Source organism: Cydia fagiglandana, chromosome 2 (genome assembly GCF_963556715.1).
Source record: "Cydia fagiglandana chromosome 2, ilCydFagi1.1, whole genome shotgun sequence".
NCBI classification, from domain to species: domain Eukaryota; kingdom Metazoa; phylum Arthropoda; class Insecta; order Lepidoptera; family Tortricidae; genus Cydia; species Cydia fagiglandana.
In genome coordinates this window covers 4,723,805-4,747,080 of record NC_085933.1, presented here as the reverse complement: position 1 = coordinate 4,747,080, position 23,276 = coordinate 4,723,805, and the positions used below count along the sequence as shown (strand labels likewise).

General features: G+C 38.8%; 3 protein-coding genes across 3 annotated transcripts; 1 reads left to right on the top strand and 2 right to left on the bottom strand.

Annotated features, from left to right (window-relative positions):
* Positions 1 to 187: 187 nt before the first annotated feature.
* LOC134674332 (glutathione S-transferase 1-1) lies at positions 188 to 9,898 on the top strand. The gene is made up of 6 exons (XM_063532371.1): positions 188 to 343; positions 4,917 to 5,057; positions 5,620 to 5,753; positions 7,899 to 7,965; positions 8,619 to 8,822; positions 9,342 to 9,898. Exons 2-6 carry the CDS (start codon positions 4,917 to 4,919, stop codon positions 9,495 to 9,497), a joined length of 702 nt encoding a protein of 233 aa, XP_063388441.1. The 5' UTR covers positions 188 to 343; the 3' UTR covers positions 9,498 to 9,898.
* LOC134674337 (U-Asilidin(1)-Dg12-like) lies at positions 9,304 to 10,610 on the bottom strand. The gene is made up of 2 exons (XM_063532385.1): positions 10,143 to 10,610; positions 9,304 to 9,870 (listed from the first exon to the last, which is right to left on the bottom strand). Exons 1-2 carry the CDS (start codon positions 10,368 to 10,370, stop codon positions 9,796 to 9,798), a joined length of 303 nt encoding a protein of 100 aa, XP_063388455.1. The 5' UTR covers positions 10,371 to 10,610; the 3' UTR covers positions 9,304 to 9,795.
* Positions 10,611 to 11,724: 1,114 nt separating this feature from the next.
* Positions 11,725 to 22,289, bottom strand: LOC134674328 (carboxylesterase 4A). Its single transcript, XM_063532356.1, has 12 exons — positions 21,952 to 22,289; positions 19,081 to 19,278; positions 18,405 to 18,465; positions 18,151 to 18,288; positions 17,587 to 17,868; positions 17,027 to 17,096; positions 16,546 to 16,695; positions 15,942 to 16,163; positions 13,431 to 13,571; positions 12,887 to 13,021; positions 12,382 to 12,565; positions 11,725 to 12,112 (listed from the first exon to the last, which is right to left on the bottom strand). Exons 1-12 carry the CDS (start codon positions 22,146 to 22,148, stop codon positions 11,773 to 11,775), a joined length of 2,118 nt encoding a protein of 705 aa, XP_063388426.1. The 5' UTR covers positions 22,149 to 22,289; the 3' UTR covers positions 11,725 to 11,772.
* Positions 22,290 to 23,276: the final 987 nt, after the last annotated feature.

Sequence of the window (23,276 nt, the reverse complement as noted above, 5' to 3'; positions counted from 1 at the left end):
ACTTTACTTTCAATTATGCCAAGGATGCGTCAGCAACAAAACGACGGATTAGTCACCGCACAACTCGACAAGTGAAGCGTAGAAGAAAGTTTCAAACTGGATAAAAGTTCGACGCGGACGTAAAATTTAATAAGTCTCGCGTCTCGCGTCATGCTTGATGCGTGATTAATAATTTTGAACTCAACATAATATTATGCGGTGAAAGGAGCCTGCCGGCTGCCTCGCCGTCTATAGCTAGGTATCTTATGCGAGCCGCAACACCGCTCAGCCGTAGTTCAGGTTTTTATCTCATTTGATAAAGACGTAGCGCAGCGGTGTTGTAATTAGAAACAAGTGAATCAGGGTTAGTATCACCTGAATATTACCTCTAACATCTAACCCATACATATGTTGCTACGCTAACCCATTGTTTCCTGCTTCTGCAATCTAGTTAGCCGAGTGGAATTTTAATTACAAAACAGGTCTGCTATTGCCATGCACGCTCTGGTTACAAACTCCCACTACGTGCACTTCAATGATGCATTTCATAACAATGACATAGTGACAAGTGTTTTACATCCCGTAACTTTCCGTAAAATTTTATAATAAATTTTATAGCTGAGTGTTCAGATCTGTCGTAGGTATACACTTTCTCTGTGTTTAAACTTATAAAGTGGTTAAAGTTGTTTTAAACTGTTGCATCTGAGAAGCACGTACTTATTACACGCGGAAGTTATTTGACTCTATACTTACGAGGAATTAGGAAAAGCCAAGGGCCTTGAGGCCTTGAGTCGGGTGATCCGTTAATGCCGCATCGCAGTACGTGCCCCGTGTTGATCATTCATATCGTAATCGTAAACTGAGTCATTACTTACTTACCTGAGATGAGCATTTATAAAACCAACAAGCTAAATACCTAGGTAGGTTTATAACTAAATAGATAGGTACATACTGAGTAAGATTTCGTGGGAAATCTGCTGACAGGTTACTTTTACTTACATGCGTTTATGGTATAGAATTTCATTACTTACAACATATTTTATCCGAGTTTTGTCAGTTTGTCGGCTTTCTAGATATATATACCTACATACCTGCCTATCTAATTAGAGTTAGTGTCTATGCGGAAAGAGAAGAGTCGTAGAATGTTTTGGTTCCCTTATATGTTCCACGAGTCCTCTCTTTCCGCAATTCTAAGGTTTGTAATGTAACAATCTTCGAAAGTCGCAAAACATTTCTATCTCGCGTACCTTCCTCCACTGTTGATTGACCATTCCAAAATCTTGCTCCAAAGACATAAGGGCCAATGGTCAGTTAAAAGTGTTGATAAGTAGACAAGAACACCATTCTCCAAGACAGGTAGGTACAATCAAGGTTTCAATAGGTAGGATCAATACGCATATTACGAACAGAGACTTTTAACGGTGGATAAAATTATACCGACTTATAGTTGTTGGCCACGTGTACATATTATACAATAAGATCAAGTCATTAACCGTAACTGTATCGTACTACCGTAGTCGCCTTACCTATATACATATATGTATACTGTGCTGAATGAAAAGTATAGGTACAAGAATAGATCCCTGTGGGATCCTTGAACGGACTGACTTGAATGAACCTACTATGGACGGCATGTGAATAAAACTTGAATAAAAAATCTCATTGTGCTTCTAATTTACTTACTAAATCGTGACTTTTTGAGATAGGTATACGAACCATCAGCAAATACATTACTAATACTTAGCTAAATGTCGGCACGTTTAATAATTAACTTTAATATTTTTTATCCTTTTGGAAAACGGTCTTCTCTTCGGGTGCGTCCCACGAGATATAACTACATAATATATAATTTCATATTAATAACATTCACAAGATATAATGAACGTCTGCTATAACATCAAAATCAATATTTTTATTAGGAATAACGGTCAATTAACATATAATACTCATTTTGTATAATGACTTTTTATATAACACTCAAATACTCTAAATTCAGTTTATATAACATACATAACGTATATCGATCATAGTATATACTATCTTTTAGTATACTGATTATAAAATATAATAGCGTATGATATACTAAATAGGTTATAACTCCTACCCCTACAGAAAACAAACTGCTGCCAGAAAAGTAGGTTAGGTTAGGTTAGAACTGCGACCCCTACAGAAAACAAACTGCTGCCAGAAAAGTAGGTTAGGTTAGGTTAGAACTGCGACCCCTACAGAAAACAAACTGCTACCAGAAAAGTAGGTTAGGTTAGGGTAGAACTGCGACCTCTACAGAAACCAAACTGCTGCCAGAAATGTAGGTTAGGTTAGAACTGCAACCTCTACAGAAAACAAACTGCTGCCAGAAAAGTAGGTTAGGTTAGATTAGAACTGCGACCCCTACAGAAAACAAACTGCTGCCAGAAAAGTAGGTTAGGTTAGGTTAGAACTGCGACCCTTACAGAAAACAAACTGCTGCCAGAAAAGTAGGTTAGGTTAGGTTAGAACTGCAACCTCTACAGAAAACAAACTGCTGCCAGAAAAGTAGGTTAGGTTAGGTTAGAACTGCGACCCCTACAGAAAACAAACTGCTGCCAGAAAAGTAGGTTAGGTTAGGTAAGAACTGCGACCCCTACAGAAAACAAACTGCTGCCAGAAAAGTAGGTTAGGTTAGGTTAGAACTGTGACCCTTACAGAAAACAAACTGCTGCCAGAAAAGTAGGTTAGGTTAGGTTAGAACTGCGACCCCTACAGAAAACAAATTGCTGCCAGAAAAGTAGGTTAGGTTAGGTTAGAACTGCGACCCCTACAGAAAACAAACTGCTGCCAGAAAAGTAGGTTAGGTTAGGTTAGAACTGCGACCCCAATAGAAAACAAACTGCTGCCAGAAAAGTAGGTTAGGTTATACAATATGAGCATTATGCATTTTGGTGTTAGATGTTTTGAGTAATATACATTATAAATCTGAGATATTATGAACGTTATACATACCCAAGTAGCATGGAAGTGTCGGCAACATCAATATAGCAGCCAATTAAGAACTTAGAGTGATTTAAGGGACGTATAAGAGTGTCAGAAAAGATTTAAGCTGTACAAAAGGTACTTTACAGACATTATACAGCTCAAGCTGTATAAAATCATTATAAAGGATTCTGCGGAAGCATGGGGTGCTTTATCAGAATATAAAAAATCTACTATAAAACTAAAAGTGTTGTGAGAGATTACAAGCTAATTCTATCGTAAAAGCTATATACAGGCTGTATTGTAGTAACACTTGGCACTTTTAGCTGTACATAAGTATCTGTCAACTCCGTTTTAAAACATTAAGTGTTGTGAAACACTACAAGCTAATTTTATCGTAAAAGCTGTATACAGGCTGTATTGTAGTATCACTTGGCACTTGTAGCTGTACAAATGTATCTGTCAACCCCGTTTTAAAGCTATTTCTTATGGCGTAATCTTACTCTCCTATAAGAATAGTAGTTATATAACTTCTGTCTGTAAGGGTATTATAAAACCAAATGAATAAATGGCAGCTATAGTACAGCTTTTTTCTGTATTACTGATAGAGTCGCTTATAACAATCTTTTGGCGTAATTTTACACTCGTATAAGTATAGTAGTGTAATAATTTCTGAAAATAAGTGTATTATAACACTAAAGGAATATATGACAGTTACAGTACAGGTTTTTTATTTGTTATACGGATCTCTAAAGAGAATTATAACTTATGTACGGAGAACCGAAATACAGCCAAACGAATACAAATATTCTATTATAAAGCTGTTTTAATTACAAAAGCTGTAAAAGACACTCCATTTATTACACAGCACAGCTACTAAGATTATAATGCTCTCCAACTATCCTGTAGGCTGTTTAAAAATTGTCGCCATTTTACAATAAAAAAAAAACGTATTTGTAAATATAATTAAAGAAATACTTGCAAATATTTAGCAGACTAACGCCGTGTTATGATTACCAGCTAAAATAAATTGTTTAGCCTTAGAATTAATATTTATAAATATTTTTGATACTCTAACCTTAAAAACAAACAGTAACTTTACCGATTTTTGATATTTTCCTTATGGTTTCTCTTTGTTATTTTGCAGGCGCGTAAATATTTTGCCAGAAAAGATACACAGGTTCACAATAAATAATAATCGGCACTTACCAATAATGTAATATTCCATTCAAGTCCTGTATAATATTTACTTTTACTTTTACCATCCACTATAACACTTTATTGTCGCCATTACTATATTACGAATTAACAAGATTAAGACATTTTAGTTTCTTAAATGATTATTATTCTCTTGTAATTCTTTCTTATAACTCATTTAAAACTTATATTCTTATATCGTACTTATAAGAGATTATCTGTAGTGTTAAGGTTTCCTGTTACACCGAAATATAGCTGTAATGCAGCTATTATGCAGCTTATGTATTGCTTATACAGCTACTCTACAGCTCTAATAACGCCAAAGGCTGTATAATTTGGGCCCTTTTTTTACTTATAAGGGCTGTATAAGCGCTTATACAGCCTTTGTACAGCCTAACTGTACAGCTTATAGTATACAAATAAACTTTAATACAGCTTATATACAGCTTGCAATGCTACTTGGGTAATGATCATTATATACAATGATATTATACTTAAATAACGGTATACTTAACAAAAGTATATATTTTGATGTTATATCTAACGTTCGTTATACACCTTGAACGGTATACAAAACAAACTTATACAATATGAGCGTATATACTTAATATGAATATTATAGTATAAGTTCTTATGTCTTATATTACTTACCCCTTCTCTTCATGTTTTTTTCCATTGAAGGAAAGAATATTGCGAAAATTAAAGGATTGAAGTATTTGTCACTGGCTTTAGATACATGTGATTATTTATTCCTACTGATTGAGTAATTGCAATGTGTGTTTGTACAGATGGTTCTGAAACTCTACGTAGTGTCGGATGGGCCGCCGTCGCTGTCAGTGCGGCAGGCTCTGGCCCTGCTTGAGATACCCTTCCAGCAGATCGATGTAGACTTCGGCAAAGGAGAGCACATGACCGAGGAGTATGCGCTGGTAAGTCATGACTGATATTGTACGTTGTGTCAAATAGCCGTGACGTGCGTGCTGGGAATTATCTTCCGGAAGGTTGACGTAAATTTTGGCAACAAGAGAGCTCATGCCAGCCGTCGGTTAAACTACCTGCTAACAACAACTAACATTGCTGATATTTTTGTTACTACTAATAGCTAAGCTTTCTGCTCGGTCAACCATCAATCAAAAATTCAAAATTGTCCGAGCGGAAAGCCAGTAATAAAATACCAGCAGGGGGACAAAGACTTAGGCAGGTGGAGACCATAACCTCGGCGCAACGTAGGTACGTTACTTATTTATAGGGACTTGGAGGCAAGTACAGCACGCACATCAGAAGTTGTGCAACTTAGTACTAATAAGAGCTACTTTCAAAAGTTTTAACTACTCGTAAGATCCCAAATTTCCCACAAAGGAAATACGCGGATCATCTATCTAAACTGTTCAAAGTTCATCTCATATCTCTTATGATATCCCTCACTCTAGAACTAAGCATGTAGAAAATGTAGAAATGATTATTAAGTTCCCTTGGAAACAAAATTTTCAGATGAACCCACAAAAGGAGATCCCGGTCATGGACGACGACGGTTTCTTCCTCAGCGAGAGCAACGCTATCCTGCAGTACATCTGCGATAAGTACCAGCCGGGCACGCCTCTTTACCCCTTGGATCCACAGATAAGGTACAGCAGTATGTACGCAGTTTCCCCATTTGAGCATCTCACAGCGCCAACCTGAATTAGGTACCTCTATGATGTCTCCTCTACACGATGGGCCAACGCCGGCCACTCCAAGGGACGCATTTATGCTTTAGAGGGAGCAAGTGTATATGCTTTAGATATTGCTATCTCATTCTACCGCATGGCTGCGTCCCTTGGAGTGGCCGGCGTTGGCCCATCGTGTAGAGGAGCCATGACAGGCACACGCCAGGCATGCCAGGACTTTCTAATTGCGACTCTACTTCTGAAGTACTTTTCTCAGTTTCAGTAGTTACGTTCTACATTTAATCATGATAATATCATGAATCAGCCATACAGAATTTAACCTGTATTTTTGTCAGTCATGGACTCTGTTAGTATTTAGGTAGTATATTAGAGTATTACGGTAAAAATAAATGTCATGGATGACAGCAGTAAAAAAATACTTAAGTACCTTTTTGTTTTATTAGATACGTGAAGACGATTAGGCCTCAAACTTAATCAAATAATTGAAATATAATCGCTTACCTGAGATCGTTTTTAGCACATATTTGTTGAATAAAAGCATTTACTGCACTCTTACACATTTAAAATGCCGAGTAAAAGCAATTCGGCTACTTTTACGAAACATTTTTGCCAAGAAAAAGCAGTGCGGCTGCTTTTATAGAACACTTTCACTGAGTAATAGCAAATTGATAATGTTTATAGAACAAATAATCGAATAAAAGCACTATCGTTGCTATTAAAACACTAGAAGCGCTTTATATCAACTTTTACTCAACTCTTACAGCATCGATTTGCTTCTTATACAGCGCTTACTCTATTTTTATAACACTTCTAGTCTGTATAAGTGCGCCTTTTCGCGTTGAGTAAACGCTTACAGGACTTTTATTCGACTGTTTTTACACCGTTTATAGCACCAAAAAGCGAAAATAAAAACGTGCTCTCAACTTTTATAGCACATAGATTTGCTAGTTGGGTTGACTACCCAAAATGTAGATAGCGTCTAGTCATTTACAAATAGACAATATATCAATCCAATAAAGCAAATTAATATCAACTTTCAAGAATTTAAACAAGCAAGTCGTTTGGGTTTTTTGAACAACGTGACTGAAGCTATTCAGTTAGTCATTTTATAATCGACCACTAATTGGTTTCTGTTTGGGAACTCAATTAGTCAGGTGGTTGTAATTTGTGGTTGGCGTTGTTTCGTTAGGAATCACTTACATTGTACCTACTTACCTTAGTTGTGAAACGTAATTAATGAACGCAATGATGAAGAAGAAACAATTAACTAAGTATATCAATCTAATTAATTCCCATAGATAGAACACCATATAATCTGTTGTAGTTGTACCACTGCAGGGTGCTGTAAATGTATGTTTCTAATTCTAATCTTGATTGTATACATATATTGTCAATTCAATAACCCTTAGATGTTGCGTAAGTATCCCTACTATAATAATTAATTTAAAAGTAGCTCATTGTCAGTCTGATGTTAGGTATAGGTACCTCTCCTCCTCCAGTCTTACGCTTACGCTTGAACCGCAGAACCGATTTAGAGATGAAATTTTGGAGTTAATTTGAGTCCCGAGGAATGACATAGGATGGTTTTATCACGAAATTTATTATTCTACGCAGACTAGGTCGCAGGCAGAACCTAGACACCTAATTATTTCCTCATAAACTGCTAAAGTAGAGTTGATCGCTAGCTGCCAGCATCAAAATTGGTATTGCTCAAGTTACATGATCATGTGACTCGGTTTCTAGAGCGGAACCGGCTTGGGACAGTTATGATTATGACCTCATCTTTATGGGCATTGTTACTTTTTTGTATGATTACATTGTTTTTTGAATGAACAATTTTCGTCGTCATTTATATGCTGTTCCCCATCCGCGAGCTGTAAATTTTAGCAGATTTAGGGACCCACTGATTACCAGTCCGCCGGACGGTATCGGCCTGTCAGAACAAAATTTTGATAGTTCCGAACAACTGACAGGCCGATACCGTCCGGCGGACTGTCAATCAATGGGCCCCTAGAATCAGAATACCGCTCCGGTCGTTTGTATGGACTTTTTAAAAACTAACGCGAAGGCGTGAAACTTATCAAATATGTGTAATTATTTCAGGGCCGTAGTGAATCACCGGCTATGCTTCAACCTCTCCACCTACTACGCGAACATATCAGCTTACACGGTGAGTCCATTCATGATATTCATCATCAATAATCATTATATAGGTACGGACGGAGTTCATTCATCCCTGACATTGTATGCTAAACAGGCGCGGGAATGACATATTCGCATTCTTATTCTTACTGCCTACTCCTCCTAACATACTCCTAACGGGTTGTAGTATACACTTATACAGGGTGTCCGGTAATTAATGGACAGGAAATTAACCTTCTGTATAACAACCGACAAGGCTGGTCCAGAAAATGGACTTATAAGGTCTAGTAAAAGCTTCATTGTTTTTGAGATAATTTCAAACTTTTCTCTTTCTTTTTTTAATTGCTAGCACCATTCTTCGCAGGCCTGTAAATACTGACCGCTAATTGGGGTTGGACGGTCAATTTCGAAGTAGGTACTTTACAAATGGCGCCAGCATAGATTTAACCTGTCAATTTAGGATCGTTGTGGATTGTGTCATTAGACAACAACAATAAAACATAAATTATTATGTTTTTGGAATTTTATGACGCTTCAAGGAAAATCTCATTAGAACAAAACTATTTAAAGATAGGTAAAACCTATGCTGGCGCCATCTCCATCTATAAAAACCTTTGACAAACCCTATATTCTTCGCACAATATACCGCGATTCAAATGGCAAAACATTAACTGTTTCTAGATGGCGCCAATTTTCTTCGACTACGAACGGACGCCACTCGGCCTGAAGAAAGTCCACATGGCGCTGGATGTGTTCGAGACGTACCTCACCCGCGCCGGCACCACGCACGCCGCCGCCGACCATCTCACCATCGCCGACTTCCAGCTCATCAACTCCACTATGACCCTCGAAGCTATTGGATTTGACTTCTCCAAATATCAAAAGGTAAGATGAGTCCATCTAAGCGAAGTTCCACTAATACCTATAAACGACGACGCCATCATGGAAATTTTACGTACATATGGTGACACCACAATATCTATTACATTACAGAGTTAGCTTGGTCTGATTCTAGAGATCGACTTGGCTAACTCTGCGACAAAGTGCGAAAGTGCCATTGAACGTCATGGGTATATTATTTTTCATAGGAAATTGACGTTTATAGTGCCACCTCCGGCGATGTAACGAAAATACTTTACTTATTTCTAGACTTATAGAGACAAGAAAAAGAGCCAGTAACTTTCACGTACCACCCCCAATGAGCCATAATCCTCAGCGGTGACTGTCTGACTGACAATGAGGTTGTGGTACATAAGTACGTACGTTTTGAAGCTACGTCCTAAATTGTATAGAATTTTCATAGACATAGACATAGGCTTGCATAGACATAGGCTTGTTTATCATCCGGGATAAAAAAAAATTAATATTTACTTAACTAACGTTTTATTTCTAAAATGTTTACAGGTCAGCCAGTGGTACGAAGACTTCAAAAAAGACTACCCAGAGCTATGGAAGATCTCAGAAGACGCGATGAAGGAGATCCGGCACTTCAACGCCAACCCTCCAGACTTGAGCCATATGAACCACCCAATCCATCCCGTTCGTAAAATTAAGAAATAGATTTTGTATAAAATAAGAAACTCGAGGGAAAACACATTTACTCGCATCATATGATTGCACGCCGAACGCCGACTGCTTTTGTGTTAAACCTAGAAGGCCGTCTGCTATGTGTAGATATAGGATAGAATCCTTCCTTCCTATCGACAAGTCAATCAAGGAAAAGCTGCCTTCTTCCCTGCCCCACTACTTTTCTCATTGCAGAATCCTTGTCTGCGATTGTGCCATTATTACTGCATTGCAAGCAAATGTGTTTTCTGTCAAGTTTTCAGTAATTATATAAATAAATGTTGAAGCCACGCTATCCTGAGCCGGAGACGCATCGCCTCATGTATCCCAGACAGGCGTTGGAGCAGCATTCCGAGTGGATGATGCACTGTAAATAAATTAAGATTATAAGAACAGGTGCCATCGTATTATTCACCTACGTCAACCTAGTTAAGAGATAGGTGCAGGATTTTCGATTACAAAGATCTTAATAGCAGATCTGGAGATAATAGCAGTCGTTATTCACTAAGAAATTTTCAGCATGTCGTTGCGGTATAATCTCTTTCAGAAAATGGGATAAGTAATACAAATGGTAGAGACTGTTAAAAAACTGCATATAAACGTGGTTCAACTGTAAATAGTTATTTGGAAGTTACTTACGAAAGATCCGATTTCAGCACACTGCCGAGTGCTATTCTCTTCTATCTTATCAGCTACAGCGTCTACTTCCAGCACCTCAGGAATCTCCGATCCGACGTCTAGTTTATTATCCTCTTTGGGCACAGGAACATCTTTAGTGGAGACATCTTCTGTCCTTATAGAGCTTGCATTATTGTCTACAAGGAAAAGCACGGAGAGGACAAAGGCAAGTTTCCAAATGCAATTCATGTTTGCGGTTGTTTAGCACACTGAGGTTGCGGTGCGTTTGGCAGCGCTTATATTTTATTTATGGCTGATATACGGCCAGGGTGAGGTGACGACACATTTGTGAGCTCATGCGTACAAACCCTGCATTTCTGTGATATAGCCGAGCAAGAATAGTCTCTATATCAATGAGTTAAGCAGTTAGGCGTTTCACAGAACAATCAGTGGAGCTGTGCCCGCATTTAGTGTTGTAGATAAGGTATTGCCCTAGTAAACAGATTAACAGGGCGATTCATTTTAGTTTGACATTACAAAGTTACGATGACTCAGGTAAGTACCCCTATATGTAGATGCAATACCTACCCAAAGCTAATTTTTTTCTGTTCTGTCTATATCTGTGGTAATGAAACTAGGTAGGTACATAGCTTATCTATGTAGGGCGTCTAAGAGACCTTGTCTGTTACATGCTCTGGTCAAGTACCTACCTAGTTACGTAGTGCTAATGCTAAGTACCACAAATACCCGTTTACAAGCAAATTCAAGTCGTTTCCCTTAAGTGTACAGTGTACCTAATAGTTGACTGATAGAGAATACCTGCCTATCTCCTTAATAGGCAGTAATCGAGCGAAGTTCCTACATTGAACTCGGGAAACACGTACCTGTCAGCTAGGGGTAGCTGTAGGTAGGGACACTTTCGAGCACTTTCGACCAGTTTCCAATGTTTTTGAATTTTGGTAAGCTTAAGTATAATTAATGTTTTCCTGTCCTGAATGAACAATATGCAATTATGCTCTTTACGTCATTATTTGGGGGAAAAGCTTCTTTACCTTAAGAACCTGATTTTAAATTTATATCATGAGGTCTTGATGACATGACTTGAATAATAGTGTGTTGGGCTTGTATGAGCAACCTGTACCTGACTTTAACATTACATCTAAATGATAAATAAGCGATTGTAGGTACTAGGTATCCTTGTGAACACAAATCGATACGTTGTTATCTCCTTAAATTGCAACACCCCAACACTCGACGTTCCATCGTAAATATTGCTAAATTCCACAGTGTACTCGTATTCCCACACAGATGGGAATGGATCCTTTTCCCATGTATGACCGGCGGGGACAGATGGGAATACACAGATTCCGCTGTTATTCAGCATGCTCAATAGGTTCAAGATCGCAGGAGACAGCGTTTTCTGAAGGTAGCGCACGGCTGGTCGTCGTGAGAGTCCTGGGAGAAACCTTATAATGATTAATCTTAAAAGGGCCTATGATTACCAGTCCGCCGTTATATATGCGCTAGCATAGCAACTGCATGATATTGATATGTTATTTGAAGTCGGTGCTCCTCCTTTTTTTGAAGTCGGTTAAAAAGCAAATTTTAGTACCAAATTTTATTTCATTATTTTATTTTTATTTACATATTTTCAAAATCTAAAAGGCAGATTAGGGAAGTTCATGGAAGGTTTCGTGGTAGCCTTCGGTTTCTGAGCCGTTTGCCGCTGACTCTGTCCCTGGTTCCCTCCCACTAACCCCCCTAGGCCTCCCAACGCATTGCCCCCAGTGTTGGTCAAACCTCCCAACGGGTTGCCCCCATTGTTGCCTAAACCTCCCAACGGGATAGGCACTTTGGTAGGCACCTGGATGGGGAGTTTTATGTCTGGAGTCACGATCGAGTGCAGGTTAAGCAGGTTGCCGATGAGGTTCTTGCAGAGCGCGCCTGTCAGACGATCGGCCATGTTGCCCCAGATGCCAATTTGGCAGTATCTAAAGAAAGGAAGGAGTTTAGATAAAATCAAAACGAAAAAATATTTTTCCAAGAAATGTTATAATGGCTGCAACTTGATTGACGTCAGAAAATAATAAGTACTACTTATGCTAACAATATTAACTCACATTATAGACGGGTCTAAAGCGAATTATATTCAATTACCTTGATTTACCGACGTTTCGACACAGGTTTCACTGGTGGTTATGCTAACAATTTTTATCACTGCGTACTTAATTATTAATAATTACTTCGGTTTTTTACCAACCTGAAGTCCTTATCCACGGTGACATCCTCGTTGATCTTCAAGTACTGCTCTTTGCCCTCCGAGAAGGGCAGGAAGCCCGCCAGCCCAGGTCTCCTGGAGTCGTTTTTGGCCTCGACTGGGGTCAGCTGGTGCGCGAACTTAGAGATGATGTTAACGAAGTTCTCCCTAGCACGCGCGTCCGATGCTGGAATGGAAATTGAAACAACGAACGATTTTAATCATCGACTTGATGAATCTTAAAGACACGATAGAATTTAAGTAGGTACTGTGGGTAAGTAAAAGGTAAGTAGGTATTTCATTTGTTACATTTTAAATAAAATATAAGTTGGTAGAGTTAGACCAAGAAAAGTCTGCAGCGATTCTGATACCCCAAGCAGTGCGAGTGTTATTTTAAACGTCAAACTTCTATGAAATTATCAATATCGCTGCAGACTTTTCTTGATCTAACTTCTACTAATTGACATTAGAAAAATAAATTGAATTAACCGAATATCTGTCTGTGTACCTGACACATCTCCGGCGATAGATTTGCCGTTCTCGTCCAGAGGCTCGAATATGTAAGCTAGCTCGTCTCCATGGGAAGGTCCTGTCTTCATTTTCGATGTTGTCTCCCTTTTGTTTCTATTGTTAGGGTTATCCTCTGTAAGTAAATAATTAGATGGTTTATTTAATGTCATGTCTAGTATCTTGAAAAATTAATATAAAAAGACGACATTAGTAATTCGCCCACACAGTAATGTTTATGTGCTAGCAAGCGATTAAAAAAAAGATGGATCATCTCTGTTCCATTTCCATTGCTTCCTGGCCCGCTGGTTGCTGTTAAAACACTGCGTGCTTGAAGCTGCAGAGGTAGGCAGGCCCCTCGATCCCGCTCTGGCTGCAACAGTAGGTGCTAGCCTAGGTGCTAGACAGTTACCTACCAGCGAGCGCCTTGCCGGGCAGGAAGTGTGAGCCCTTGCTGAGGTTGCCCACGCGCTCGAAGCTGCAGAGTTAGGTGCCCGCCTTGGCTCAATTGATACCACTCTGGGAACAGTACTAGACAGTGTTACCCGCTAGCGCCACGCCGGGCAAGAAGTGCGAGCCCTTGCTGAGGTTGCCCACGTGCTCGAAGCTGTAGAGGTAGGCTTTCCCGCCGCCTTGGCTCCATTGCTTCACGCTTTGGTATGCGGGGAAGTTGAACAGCGCGTCGCCTGTACAAACCAAACCATATACGCATACAATATAACAACGAGGAATCTTCTGGGATCTTGTCTTGTTGTACTTTTTGGAGGTAATATTGGCAGTAGTGTAAAACATAATAGCATCATGACTTGACCAGTGATAGATATGTTGTACGCGCTCCAAAATTATTGTACCTACAGTTTGCAGAGTTTGCTCTGTCGCGCCTAGGGTTTCTGGTTTCTCGGCCTTTTTGATTTCTCGAGGCACGGGAATTCTCGACCAGGATTTCTCGAGTTTCTCGAGTATCTCGAGAAATTTTGAAAGTTGTAAAAAACACTATGTTATTTAAATTTTTTTGCTTTTTTACAAATAAGACTCACGCGAATCGTAGGTGAGATCAATAATCAAACGTATGGTAAATTTTTAGTCACCATAAATTGCTCTTTTCAATAATCACAAATTCAACAACAAACAATAACTATACTACTATAGGTGCAGGCGTGCGCGACGGCGATGTGATATGCTAATATAGGTAGTGTATATCTTTATCTTGTCGTGTATATCTTTAAAAAAAAACTTGATGTGACAAACTTACAGAAGTTTTACTACGTAATATTAATACTTACTGAACAGTGAAAGTAACAATTGAGATATTTTGCTAATAGGAATATATCGGGATGATTTAATTTATCAATAGTAATTTAGTTTTGAGGTTTTTGTTAATTAACAAAAACCTCAAAACTAAATAATACATCCTAGGTCCAATAGGCAATTCACTTTTGCATTAGAAAGAAGATACGAGATCTTGACGTCCTAATAAAAAGTTATGTATTGAAAAACACTTTTGAAAAATAAATCACGGCAAATGTGTAACAATTAACAAATCATAGACGATATTTTATATTATTTTGCTTTAATAAGTAATAGTAAAAAAACTTAATTGCCTCTTTACAGTAAAAACACACGTCATGAATGTCACGATAGTTTAAAATTTTATAACGGGACGGATCAAGGCAGTTTTTTATTTGTTTGGTTAACTACCTAATAAATGGTTTAAGTACCTGAAAATGTAAAAAAAAAACATTGTTTACATTAATTTAACTAGCTAAAGAAATGCACTATATACACACCACGTGTTATACGCGTTTTCTTTTTACTTATCCCAAGATATTTATTTCTCGAGTTCTCGAGGCATAGAGAATTTTTTTCCCGTCTCGACTTAGGACAAATTTCTCGAGATTTCCCGCCTCGAGAATTCTCGAGCAGAAACCCTAGTCGCGCCGGCTTAAAATACTAAATATCAAAATAGCATTGATAAGTTGATATGATAACAATGTAGTAACTTAGCAGACACATGGTATACTTAAGTAGATGGTGAAATAGGACCGACTATATTCATACCTAAAATAACGGCTTTTGTAGAAAATGGCCAATCACAAATTTACAGGCACTGGAAGGCATTAGCAAAAAAAATAGAAAAATCAATAATTTTGCGCTTGAATACAATGTATTAATTATTTTCGCGCAATGTAGGTACTCTGCGAGTCTGCGCAATGTAAGTATCTAACGTACCTGGTAAGGGTAACCTAACGTACCTACAACACCTGCACTACCTAGTACCTAGTTAAAAATACTGATTTTATGTCCCGGGAAACATTGCCAATTTCCGAATAATAATTAGGTATACTATCAAACATCGCTTGCATTTCGATCCCAATTTATTCGTCCTCGAGGATATAATTTGAAATTGTTCAAATTCCAAAGGGCCCCTTAGTTGAAAAGATGAAAAGGGAACAAAAAATTACTACCTGGGGCTGGCAGGGGTAACGAAATAATCCACCCTAGTTTAGGGCTTTCAAAAAGCCCCTTTGAGCTCGCCCCTCGTATGCCAAATACAAGTTAGGGTTGATTTTAAATAGAATTATTACTTTCGTCATAAAGGAAATATATATTTCCTTTATGCTTTCGTGTAGGTAACTGTAACTGTTGTCCGTTATTATTACAGTTGTATTTCAAGAAACGTAAAACTACTTACTGATTCAATTGGTACAAGACTACAAGTTCTTGAGTGCGAATTGCTTTTAGGTTTGGATTAAATAGCATTCCTCCTCCAGTAAGTATGATGCTGAATTAAAAGGATTAGAATTAATTATTTAACAACAATAACCTACCTAATCACAAGATGTTAGCCATTCGGTTGGCTATAGGTATTTAGATTATTATTTTATCAAGCGTTATCTACTTATTTTTAGCACCTAATGCTAAAAATAAGTAGGCAATGTCCTAATGTCTGATAAAAAAAATATCTATAGCTGACGGAATGGCTAACATCCCGTGATTAGGTTAGGATTAGGTAGCCAGCTGATGCTGGCCATGATTACTCTGTAAGTACACATTACCTGTAGCCTCAGCAATCTGTATCAACCCATCGACAACGTTGAAAGTGCTGTCGAACAGCGTATGGTAGTAGTCAAGCTGCGGCAGTCCCGCGGGCAACTGACTAGTCAGATCAGGGATCAGTCCTCGCACGTCGGACACGACTCCACGGAGACCACCGATCAACTCGTTCTTTATGAAGTTGAGGTCGTTTAGCTTGTTGGTGAGGAAGCCTGCGTATTTTCCTGGAATAATTGTGACAGTTTTAGTTGACAGTTTGTTGCTATGGAATTTATGCAGGCGTTTCATAAGTTGCTATAAAATCATTGTTACTTCACATACCACCCATACCGCTGCTAAAATCAAATAAGTAGGTTTATCTTTTGTGTACTCTCTGTCACCAATACTACCCTACCTACAAACCTACTTATAAACATTCTTATGGAAATGGAAATCATACAACAAATCCATTTAGAACTGAATTTTCATTGCTAATAGTAAAAAAAAGTACTTGGTAAGTAAAACGCTCTAGGGTCGAAACGTACCTATCACTTTCAACTCATTTCATAGATAGGTAAGCGTGTGACCCATATCCAGAGCATGAGAAATGAAAATGGTTGTATTTACCTTGAACCGCACGTGCGGTCTCAGCAGAGACTACGCCAGTGAGCATGGGCACCCGATCAGTCTTCTTATTTAGTGCATCGGCAGGTTCCTCCTCTACGATTGGTGGTAGACCCCTTAGGTCTTCCTTGCCTTCTACACGCGCACCCGCTCCTGGAAAATTATGCCTTCATGACAGATACCTTCATCTGACACAAAGAGATGTAAAGAGTTCATGCTCTTTGTTTTCAAAAAAGAGATACAACATTAGTGGTTTCTTGGGCAGGTGAGAGCGGACACCTGGACCCTGGGGTTCTACCGCGAAAAATGAAAATCAAAGTGTCTGCCTTTCATCGGTCTTGCACACTCAAGCGATAGAGGCAGATAAAGAAAATTAGATTTTGGTTTTTCGCGGTAGGACCTCTAGCGCGACGTGATTAGTAGGTAGGTAAGGCTACGCAATTAAGATCTTAAAAACAGTAAATAGTTGGATTTACCTACTTACCTGAACGGCCAGAGATATCCTGTAAGAATTTTTCCGTGTCGACCATGCTCATACTTATTTCCGAGTCCGCCTGAAATCACCAATAATACCAATTGAGTATAATGTTCAATAACTAAGTAAACCTTAAGGAATACTACCTTTCCCTACCTTAGTTTTCCATTTTTATAATATTGACACTGTTGTTTCTTTATTTAATATATACTTTTTATGTATGTCTATGTATGTTTATGGTTATACGTATTTAAGTATGTTTATCTAATATAATATTTTGTGTTGTTAAGTTATATTCAATTCGACTTTTCATATTTTTTTCTTTGCGCCACCTACCGTATATTCTAATTCTTATGTCTCCGATACCCAAAGGTTGTCTGGAAGAGATTGCTCTTAAGCGATAAGACCGCCTGTTGTTACCTCTACTGTCTTTGTTTATGTTATTGTCCATTTATTGTAAACTACGTGTATGTGAGGTGTGCAATAAAGAGTATTGTATTGTATTGTATTTTAAGTGTAAGTAGCCAATGTCTGTTAATTTCACCAGATAAATAAAGTTACGTTCTCACCAAAACGATCTTCTCCGCCGGCATACTCCTCAAACATATAACCAGTCTCTCAGGCGGAGACTCGGGACAGTTGGTCCCCTTCGCTAAAGCTTTAGCATGGCTAGCCGGGTCGTTCCTCACGGCACCGGGGGACAGCGGAGTCCCGGACAGGGCGATGACGCCGGTGGCCGCTCGGCCTTCGGAGGACATCGCCATGAGCGACGCGGCGCTGCCGCCGGAGCCTTGACCCATTACGACTATGCGCTTTTTGTCGCCGCCGAAGAATTCTATGTAGTCGTTGATCTACAAGGAATGTGTAATAGAAGAGATAAATGTAAATAAAAAAAACTTAGGTTAAAAATTTTTTTTAGGAACATTAAAAATCCTTAAAATTATAGTCCATCATCATAATTCTACTGCCAAAGTAAAGGTTCCAAAGGCCAAATATTACACTTCCTACAATTCGAATATGTTTCAAAGAATTCTAGACCTACTTAGCTTAGAAATATATTTTTGAAATAGAGGGTCTCGTATAAAAGATGGGTATAGTAGGGTAACGTAAATTTGTACACTTGTCGTTCTTACCCATGCCATAGCTGATCGCAGGTCGAACAGCCCGGCGTTGCCCGAGGCATCTCTCTCACCCGTACTAAGATATCCAAGGGATCCCAGCCGGTACTGCGCTGACACGATGATAGTGTCCTTCTGAGCTAAATGCTGGCCCTGGAGAAGTAAGTAAACTATTATCTAGCTGTTCAGCAGAAGAGGAAAATAATATCTAGATATTAGGTAGAATATATATATATGGTTCTGCAATAAATGAAATGAAATATACTTACACCATAGGCGGAAGTTGACCCTGTTCGGTAATTGCCGCCGTGAATGTAGAAGATAACCGGACTACCTGTGAATTAATTACAAAATGGAAAGTCACCGGGGCAAGACAAACACTTGTATGGAATCCTCATACTGTTTGTCTTGCTCCGAGCAAAATAAACTATGTTCTTCTTACCCCACCTAACCTTAGTCTTTAAAGGGGCCCACTGATTACCAGTCCGCCGGACGATATCGGCCTGTCACTTAATAGCAAAATTTGACAGCTCCGAACAACTGACAGGCTGATATCGTGCGGCGAACTGGTAATCTGTGGGCCCCTAGCTGTCTATCCACAGGAACACAGCTAGGAACCTAGCTGTCGATCCACTATATGGTTTTTCGGGCTTATGGCTGGTAGCCTGGTATCTTCAGGTAGAATACGTTAAGGCATAAGTCGATGATCCGGCTAGATTTGCGAGGTCCGGGAATACCGGAATGGATATAAGGTGGGAAATAGCAGGAGTTGTTTGTACATGTTAACAAACTAGCCTTCCTTCTCTACCGGCATCGGCATCTTCGGGAAGAACACATTGAAATACAAGCAGATCTCTTAGCCAATGACTCGGCTAGGGTTGTTATTGGGGTCGGGGTAGATACAAGGTGGTCAGCAAAGGGACTTGTATCAACATATTAACAAACTTGCCTTCCTCCTCTCCTGGCATCTTCGGGGAGAACACATTGAGACACAAGCAATCCTCCTGGCCTATGACTCGGCCAGGGTTGCGAGTGTCGGGCTGGATACAAGGCGGGCAGTAGCGGGTGGCGTTCACGTCTCCTGTCAGCATGCGACGCACCGGACGCTGGAACCGCCGCGGACCCACCGGCGGCTCGGCATATCTGAACAAGTTTTATTCTGTAGACTGTATAAAGTGTATAATATAAATTATTTTTGAGCAATCGATATTGGATTGATTAAACCGTTCGAAGAACAAGATTAGACTGAAAATGCATAGAATTTTATACACTGAATAGATACCGAAAACCTATGCTGCACTTTATTAAGTTAGCAAAATGTTTCGTGAAAACCTATTCAAAGCCTAAAGTGTAGGTAATTAAATTTTAAACAAAAGTCTATAAACTTATGTATTTTGTTGTTTTATCAACTTAAGCTGTCATATCAGAGCCTTTCTGACAGGAACTGCTTATCGCAGCTTCCGCTCGTCTCGTCTGACATTGGATGATACACAATCACGAACAGTTATTAATATTTTGGACTAAAAATAATTAACAACATTTTTCTTATGGCCATAGATTATCTCATTTATCTGTCTCAATAGCTCAGTTTTAGCGATGGCTCCATCCACGGAAGAAAGAATGAGCGCGCCGCGCTTCTTTGTTTTGTGGCTCCATCAGTATACTCTACGCATCAAATGTACCTATCTATGTGCAATATTTGGTTTATAAGTATTGAGGTCTCTAGCGACTTTCATATTGATTGTCATTGTGACATTTGTGACAAGGTACGAAACGGTCATAAGTTAAGTTACATACATAAATTAATACTTTCGACCGTACCTACCTACTTATTCACTGAAGAATCTAGGTATTAAAATTTAACACTGCTGCTCTGCTGAGGGGTCATCCATTAATTACGTCACACCAATTTCTAGGTTTTTTGACCCCTCCCCCCCCCCCCCCTTGTCACACTTGGTCACATTTGGCAAACCTAGGGTTTCTGCTCGAGAATTCCCGAGGCGAGAAATCTCGAGAAATTTGTCCTAAGTCGAGACGGGAAAAATATATTCAATGCCTCGAGAACTCGAGAAATAAATCTCTTGTGATAAGTAAAAAGAAAACACGCGTTATAACACATGGTGTGTCTATAATGTATTTCTTTAGGTAGTTAAATAAATATGAACAATATTCTTTTTTTATATTTTCAGGTAGGAACTATCTTAAAACACTTATTACCAACCAAATAAAAAACTACCTTGATCCGTCCCCTATCGTTCTAGCTTTAACCGATTTTCATGTTTTGAAACTTTTGAACTATCATGATTCATGACATTCAAATAGTGTCATTTTATTGAAAAACGCTTTAAAAAATTTGTAACGACTTATAGGACCATGTAATAAGTGAAATAACAAATATGTATTACAAAACTAGATTACTATTGATAAATCAAATCATCCCGATATATTCCAATTTGTAAATATTACAATTTTAGCAGCTTTATTGTTACGTTGAGTAAGTACGAGTAATTAATATTACGTAGTAAAACTTCTGTAAGTTTTGTCACATCGAGTTAAATTTAATATTGCTGCCTAATAAAATACCATATTGTGGTTTGTTTACATTTTGTTGAATACCTAAAGAAATACACTATAGCATAACACATCGCCGGTGCGCACGCCTGCACCTATAGTTTTTTTTGTTGTATTTTTGATTATTAAGTGCAATTTATGGTGACTAAAAATGTACCATATGTTTGATTATTGATCTCACCTACGATTCCTACGAGTCGGATTTGTAAAAAAGCAAAAGAAAATGAAATAACATGGTGTTTTTTGGAGCTTTCTAAATTTCTCGAGATACTCGAGAAACTCGAGAAATCTTGGTCGAGAATTCCCGTGCCTCGAGAAATTAAAAAGGTCGAGAAACCAGAAACCCTAGGCAAACCCCTCCCCCCCTAGTGTGACGTCACATTTTTTCTAGGAAATCGCCAAATCGAATTAAGTAAGTACCTAAGTATTATTAATATTTTATCAAAATATTTTTGACGATATAAATATTAGTAATTTTATAACCCAAAACTCCTTAGGAAAGAAAATTAAACGATTAAAAACTATTTTCGTTATAAAAACTTGTTATTTAAATGTACAGCGAACTAAATAATTTAAATAAATTTTCGGTTACTGATGAAGTTAAAGTGACGTCACAAAGTTTGTGTCTCCCCCCTCCCCCATGTCACAATATGTCACATTTTCTTGACCCCCTCCCTCCCCCTAAACGTGTGACGTAATTAATGGATGACCCCTGACTAGTGATTATGATATTTTGGTAGTTGCCGGAAGCATACTGGGATAAATGGACATGATCCCCTCCCTCTAAATATTAGACAAGCTCCAAGTAAGTTTTCTTTTAAGCGGTTGTTGCGTAAGCATTTGCTAAAACAAGAGTTCGAATAATATCCATCATTATTATATTTATAGTATGTATTGTATAAATATGTAGTAGTTCATATATATTTTATTTATTTATGTAGTTTATATGTATAGTTTGCTTTTTTTAATTCACTGAATAAGTATATTTCTCTCTCTGCACCAATTGTAGATGTCTGTTTGGCCCTATGGTTGACTGGTAGAGAATGCCTTTTGGCATTAAGTCCGCCATTTGTACATTTTTGTATATACTTTGTGCAATAAAGTTTAAATAAATAAATAAATAAATGATCACGGTTACATAACAAGTAGTTATGATCACGGTTATGATGACCCTCTAGCATTTTTGGCCAACGCTGCTATGCCACGGTACCTTCGTGTATTATGAATGAAGTCAATGAAACTTACTTGATGCCCATGAAACTGTAATATCCAAGCTTATCATTCTTGATCCCTTCGAGTCTCGCGCTTCGTCCATTCTTCTGCACGAAGACCACCGCAGCATCGGGCTCTGGTGGCGCCGCTGGGGCACCTCCCACCACGGCTTCCACAACCACGGGGCTGCTCAGCAAGGCTCCTAGCACACACCACAATATAAAGTACATGGTAGACGGGCGTCAACGCCAGGAAAGATCACAGTTACCAAACCAGGATTTACAGAAACGGGTGTCTTTAATGTTTAATTTGGTTGATGTAAGAGCGAAGCTTACACTACGACAGATACATGGCTGACTGAGTTGGGTGTCGGAAACGGGTGTGATTACAGGAACCGAGTTATCTGCGATGTGTCCGTTTTTTATGCTGTAACATAAGGGTTGTTATATTTTTATAACCAAATTTGGTTGCTGTGCAATATTGTATTATATAGGGCTGGCAAAAATTAATTATATGGATGTCACCAACCTAATGGCTAATGAAGAGCTTAAGAAGACCGTGAGGTCAGCACGATCGATTTTCTTCTAGGTATGTAGTAAGTAAAGTAATTTGACAGGTACACGACGACTGGCATGGGAAGTAGGCAGAGACGCTACTCGTCATGCCCACCGCTCCCTATTTTGTCGGCTTTTTGGCGCGAGTCATTTCTTCCATAACCCAATTTAATTAGGAATGAAATTCATTCATTAATTACTTAATTAGTTCATAATGTGGCATGTGGCTATGCACTTTTGCAGCTGGTTAGTGATTGTATATTAAGAGGGAGTACCTACTAATCTCCTGTATCCAGCTCAAGCTGTCGAGCATAGCCTAGTCTGGTTAGAGTGGCTGGTAATGAATGATGATGACACTTTTCGAATAAATATTGAATTAGGCCAAGCGCGCACTGTTGCGGAAGAGTACTTCGGCTTCGGCGTTCCTGGGAGTCCTGAGACCTCGCCGTATAGCAGTAAGGCGGCAACAGAGGTTACAGAGGGGTTTTCGCGGGTAAACCAGGGGTCCATTTAGCCAGTATGGGTACACTGAGAGAAAAATCATCACCAGGAATTAAATAATTTGGCCAAGCCCGAGATAGCTCGAGGCATTTAGTGTTCCGTACGGCTACCATCAGTTTGGCATTGACATATTGTGAACGTAATTTACTTCTTATATATCTCTTTCGCATCGCACAAATGTGTCAGTAGTGTCAGTACGAGCAAGATGCATAGAATAGTACATTACTACAGAGGCCGGGACAAAAGGGGTTGCCGGCCGAAGACATATAGACGGCCGAGCGAAGCGAGGCCGATAGGTCTGAG

Coding starts and splice junctions, on each gene's coding strand:
- LOC134674332 (XM_063532371.1), top strand. CDS start 4,917: ATGGTTCTGAAACTCTACGTAGTGTCGGATGGGCCGCCGTCGCTGTCA. Junction 5,754..7,898: donor CCCTTGGATCCACAGATAAG/GTACAGCAGTAT, acceptor TAATTATTTCAG/GGCCGTAGTGAATCACCGGC. Junction 7,966..8,618: donor CGAACATATCAGCTTACACG/GTGAGTCCATTC, acceptor AACTGTTTCTAG/ATGGCGCCAATTTTCTTCGA.
- LOC134674337 (XM_063532385.1), bottom strand. CDS start 10,370: ATGAATTGCATTTGGAAACTTGCCTTTGTCCTCTCCGTGCTTTTCCTT. Junction 9,871..10,142: donor GTGCTGAAATCGGATCTTTC/GTAAGTAACTTC, acceptor ATTTATTTACAG/TGCATCATCCACTCGGAATG.
- LOC134674328 (XM_063532356.1), bottom strand. CDS start 22,148: ATGTACTTTATATTGTGGTGTGTGCTAGGAGCCTTGCTGAGCAGCCCC. Junction 18,466..19,080: donor CCAGGAGAGGAGGAAGGCAA/GTTTGTTAATAT, acceptor ATTCACAGGTAG/TCCGGTTATCTTCTACATTC. Junction 12,566..12,886: donor TATCGCCGGAGATGTGTCAG/GTACACAGACAG, acceptor TTTCCATTCCAG/CATCGGACGCGCGTGCTAGG.